The sequence below is a fragment of the Pelophylax lessonae genome, assembly GCF_965119305.1.
Source record: "Pelophylax lessonae genome assembly, chromosome: 6".
Taxonomy (NCBI): Eukaryota; Metazoa; Chordata; class Amphibia; order Anura; family Ranidae; genus Pelophylax; species Pelophylax lessonae.
The window spans coordinates 7,331,873-7,337,271 of record NC_138773.1 but is presented as its reverse complement, the minus strand read 5'-3'; the positions used below and the strand labels follow the sequence as shown (position 1 = coordinate 7,337,271).

The window sequence follows — 5,399 nt, the reverse complement described above, 5'->3', positions numbered from 1 at the left end:
GTGTGACGTGTGACGCAGAACAACAAAATGTAGTGCCAACAAATCTGATGACTTGGTAACTTATCCTTGGAGAAGATACAGTAGATCATAAAGGATATTTATACTCTCAGATGTTCAATTCATTGAAAACTGTATTTTAACAAAGTATCCATCACAGCCTGAGATATGCAACGTCTAATGCATGGGTGTTTCTTCATACATATGTAGCACCCTCCTAGGTAGGTGCTAGTGAGAGAGTATAGTTTTGAATTCTTTCTGCTCACCAGAGGGATTGCAGGTAGATCTATATTGTTCTCTGCCTACCAGAAAGCAGGATCTGCTAGTGAGGTCTGCTCATTATGCTCGGGTGCAGCTCACTTTGGCTGAAGTGTTTCACACTGGTCCAATAGGGAGGCATATTGTACAGTGGGAGGAAACATGCCAAATGAGTGCACAGGCATTTAGTACATCCCTGGTGATTGGCAGAAGAAAGTGCCTCAGTGCATGCTGGTATGCTGTATAAATGGCAAGAGCACATGTGCTCGGGGTCTTTCAGCTGGAGAGCGGGGTCCCAGAGGGAGGGGAAGGCTGCCTCCTCCTCTGTAGAAGTTACCATGCAGCCCCAGGTGGTCGACCTGAAAGCCTAAAGTGTTAGAGAGGAACTGAACCCAGAGGTCCTGTAAAGCTGACTGGAAGAGAGACACTGGAAGGATCTGATTCTGAATACAGTGAGTACAGATCTGTGTCAAGGGGCCTGACCAGAGGGGGGGCATCCCTGCATATACGAGAGTCAGTGGAGGGTAGTGATGAGACGAACACCCCCCCCCCCCCGGTTTGGTTCGCACCAAAACATGCGAACGGGGGAAAAGTTCTAGTGTACATGCAAACTCCATTAAAGTATATGGGACTCAAACCTGAAAAATAAGAAGTCCTCATTTTAAAGGCTTAAATGCAATTTATTACACAAAAAAAGTGTATGGGGACCCGGGTACTGCCCTGGGGGACATGAATCAATACAACTTTTTTTTTTTTTTTTTAAACAATCGTTTTTACAGGAGCAGTGATTTTAATGATGCTTAAAGTAAAACTATAAAAATGAAAAATGCCTTCAAATACCGTGCCCGGGGGGGTCCCCTTAATGTGTCTGCAAAGTGTCACATCTGTACGATGTATGGAGCCTGCTGCAGCAATACTGACATTTCTAAAGGAAAAAATGTCATTTAAACTTGCTCCCGGCTGTAATGTATTGTCGGCTCCCGGCAATACAGATAAAAAAAATTAAAACAACGCCAAAATTAAAAAAGAAAACGGTGTGGGCTCCCCCCCAAAGTCCATACCAGACCCTTAGGTCTGCACTGAAGGGCACTAATAGGTGGCACTGATAAGTAACACTGATAGGTGGCACTGGTAGGTGACACTGATAGTCACTGGTAGGTGACACTGATAGTCAGCACTGATGATGAGACACTGATTGGCAGCACTTATCAGCACTGATAGGTGGCACTGGTAGGCATTAATAGGAAACACTGGGGAGGCAGGCACTGATTTGCACTGGTAGGTGGCACTGATGGGCACAGATAAGGCAGCAGTGGCTCTCTCTGTGTACGGGAACAATGTCCCTCTCACAGAAGCTGGTGATTGGCTTATTTTTTTCTCCTCACGCTGTCAGCATGAGGAAAAAAAAAGCCGATTACCGTCTGTTCACATCACGTTATCAGCTGTCATTGCGTGACAGCTCATCACATGGTAAGGGGCTGGGATCGGCCCCTTACTCAGATCTAAGATCAATCGAGACTTGTAGACTCGCTGATCACAGAGCGAGCCTCACTCACCCCGCAGTGGGCAGCTCATGCACGGGAGGACATACATGGACGCCTTCCTGGGAATTTAGGCCCACACTGTAGCCTTTCGGCTATAGCGTGGGCAGGGTGAGGTTAATCAATTTCTTGCTTGAAGTTGCTGCAGCCTCTTCAGCAGAAAAAAAAATTCACATATTCTTATCTCCAGACTGAATATTGTCAAATATAGCAATTATCGTATTTCAGTCAAAGTTTTGGAACCTAATTTGGGGTCCTGTTAATACATCCTGGACACCCAGAACTGCCGCACAATGAAAATAAATATTTAGTTTACAAAAAGTTATATTTTTATTTCTGATGCTGCAGTAAAAGTGACTTTTCTCTGTACCTTGGATAAAGGAGAACTTTACACTCTGCTCTGTGTATTCTGCAGGAACTTTGATGTTTCAGCCAAAGTCTGAAATTCCTAGTGATGAAATATAACATTTGGCATTGCTGATAGTAATAAGAAAAAAGGCTCATGATGTCAGCATCATGACCCAGGTAGGTCAGAGCTCCTTCGTTGCCCTAAACATATTATACACCAACTATTCCCACTCTAACTTCCAAACCCTCCCACTCCCTATTAAATAATCACGATACTCATACTTGGCGTTAAAATGGCCGACAACAAATCTTATTAACAAACATGACAATAATCCAGTTTAAACTTGGTTGCAGGTCCTTGACAGTACCATATTACCACCAACTTTTGTGTCTGTGTCACCATTTGGCCTATTCACGCCCCCAGCCGCTAAGCACCGTCTCGGGGACTAACACAGTTGACCTCAGACACCCACCTGTACCAATTAGAGGACGCCATACCTTGGATGGTCCCCACCATTTTTCCCAACAGACCCGCTTTTAGACCCCCTGTCAAGGACCCCAAACCACCACAACACTTAAAGCAGAGAAGAAACTGAGATACCGTAACAATCAGAGTCCCTCAGTAGCCAAAAAAGGGCGGGAGGGAGGGACGTTCTTCCACGATTTCTCCTCAAAGAGTGACCGAAACCCCTCCTACCCTGCAGCTATACTTCTACGGCTCCACCCCATCACCCCGTACCACTGACCAATAAGGTAAGGGTCAAGCACTGACCACCTCCTATTTACCACTTAACCCCTACAGCTCGGTTCCCCTTCCACCCAGTCATGTATGCCCTCTACTTAGTTCATTCCTCCTAGCGCCGGGCATGTCTAATTAAGTCTAACCCGTTGGATTTCATGTATACAATGCATTAAGTCTTTTTTTTTTTGTAGTACAATATTTTCCTGTACCACCAATTTATCCCAAATATAAAAGTTTGTAATTAAAAAAAATATAATAATAATAAGTCTACATTTGGATTTTTTGGTTTAAATTTTCTAGATTTGATACTTTAGAATGGTCATAAATCAAGTCCTATAATCAATTGAAAAGGTGAATTATGATTCATTTATGTGTGCTCACTTTCTTTTATTCTTTCTTTCTTCTTCAACAAGTATGAATGAAGACATGGGGAGGAGGAACCAAACAATGTTGAAGGAACTGTTTCTCTCGGGACTGTCTGACCTTCCGGATCTTCAGCTCCCTCTCTTTCTCTTCTTCCTTCTCATCTACATTCTGACATTATTCTGGAATTTGCTGATCATTGTCCTCATAGTCACCGACTCTCACCTCCATGTTCCTATGTATTTCTTCCTTGGGAACCTGGCAAGCTTGGACCTCTGTAGTTCCTCAGTCACCGTCCCACGAATGTTGTTTGACCTTCACACCAAGGGGAGAACGATTACCACAACAGCTTGTCTAACTCAAGTCTTCTTCTTTTTACTATTTGCCACCTCTGAGGTCTTTCTGTTGGCTGTCATGTCCTATGATCGATATACCGCTATTTGTCGGCCATTACATTACATACAGATCATGAGTTGGAAAGTCTGTGTACAGATGGCATCAGCTGTGTGGTGTCTCAGCTTTATCTATTCTTTAGTTCATACATGTTATGCCTCACATTTAACTTTTTGTGCATCAGATATTATAAAAACATTTTTCTGTGATCTTCCCCAGTTGTTTCAGATCTCCTGCAGTGACATCTTCATCAACATTATGCTCATCTTTTTCCTGGGTGGTTTCCTTGCAGTTGGGTCTCTAATACTAACCTTCCTGCCCTATGTCTATATATTCAGAACTGTCCTGAAAATACAACTTAGAGGTCAAAGGAGTAAAGTTTTCTCTACATGTACTTCTCACATGACGGTGGTCTTTGTTTTTTATTTCTCTGCATTTTTTATTTATCTTCGCCCAAACTTAACCAACCATTTAGCTGCTGACAAAGTGGTGTCCGTCTTTTACACCATAATTGTTCCTCTCTTCAATCCTCTGATATACAGTCTGAGGAACCAGGATATCAGAACAGCATTTACAAAGATTTTTTTCTTTAAGGAACCTTCTAACCAAAATACAAAATTCAAAATTCACATTAGCTAAACCCTCATCAGTAGGGATAAGCTTCGAGTTCGAGTCAAAGATAAATTCAACTCGAACATTGGTCTTTCACTCGTTCATCAAATGACTAACAAATGTGCTTCTTTGTGGGAAATTCGAGCACCCAGCGCGTGCAGTGCATTATGTGATTGGCCAAATCATGCACCCTGACCTCTAGGGATGCTTTGGCCAATCAAATGATCTCTGCCATGATTGGAAAAAGGCAGGCTACCTTTAGCCAATCATGTTTTAGGGGCTAAGTACACGCCCCACACTATATAACGGCTGCTCGCACAGCTGGCCGTGTTATTCAGCCACAACATGTAGAAGAGTTGGTTGATTGGATAAATAAGCCGTCCTCATCCTCCTTGTCCTCTGAAACCCACGCTCACAGCAGTTTGCCTTTCACTGCAGCTGCCAAAGCGGCACATTCCTCAGGCTCCTCCTCCACAGCTACTCCTTCTGGCGCTCCACCATCATGCACGGAGGAGTCACTTGAACTATTCGATCATAGCGTCATTGACATGCTGCTGGAGGATGCGCAACAATTTGAATGCTGTGATGTTGGTTCCCAGGTCAATGAAGGGAATAACGTGAGCCTAGAGAGATGGGGTGACAATGACAGACAAGAAACTAGCAGCCATGTTCCCACAGCTGCAGAATACTGCCAAGTTTGCTCTAGTGATGAGGAGGGAGGGAATGAGGAGGTCACTGACCATACTTGGGTGCCTGACAGGATAGAGGAGGAGGAGGAGGGGGAGGAGGAGTAGGAGAAGGAGGAGGAACAGCTCCAACGAGGCAGGATGTGCTCCAGGGGCCGCCATAGGAGTAGCCAACCTATTGCGTCACAGCACAGAGCTCCACAGGTGCAGGGTGCTGCAAACTCCCAGTGGACTTCCAAAAGTTCATTAGTGTGGGCTTTTTTCAGCACATGTGCAGTAGGCCGCAGCCTTGCTGTTTGCAACATATGTCTGAAGCAGATCAAGCATGGCCAGAACACCAGTCACTTGGGCACCACATGCTTGACAAGGCATATGCCGATCTGCTATGCAGTCCATTGGCAACAGCACCTGAAAGAGGCACAAGATCAAAACAAGCATACATCGCCTTGCTCCTCATAT

The 5,399-nt window shown here is 44.4% G+C and overlaps 1 protein-coding gene across 1 annotated transcript; it reads left to right on the top strand.

Moving 5' to 3' along the window:
- Nucleotides 1–3,330: 3,330 nt before the first annotated feature.
- LOC309558379 (olfactory receptor 5B12-like) lies at nucleotides 3,331–4,281 on the top strand (the record flags this gene model as incomplete). The annotated part of the gene is made up of 1 exon (XM_082261454.1): nucleotides 3,331–4,281. The coding sequence occupies exon 1, from the start codon at nucleotides 3,334–3,336 to the stop codon at nucleotides 4,279–4,281; it is 948 nt and encodes a 315-aa protein (XP_082117580.1). The 5' UTR covers nucleotides 3,331–3,333.
- Between the last annotated feature and the right edge of the window lie 1,118 nt (nucleotides 4,282–5,399).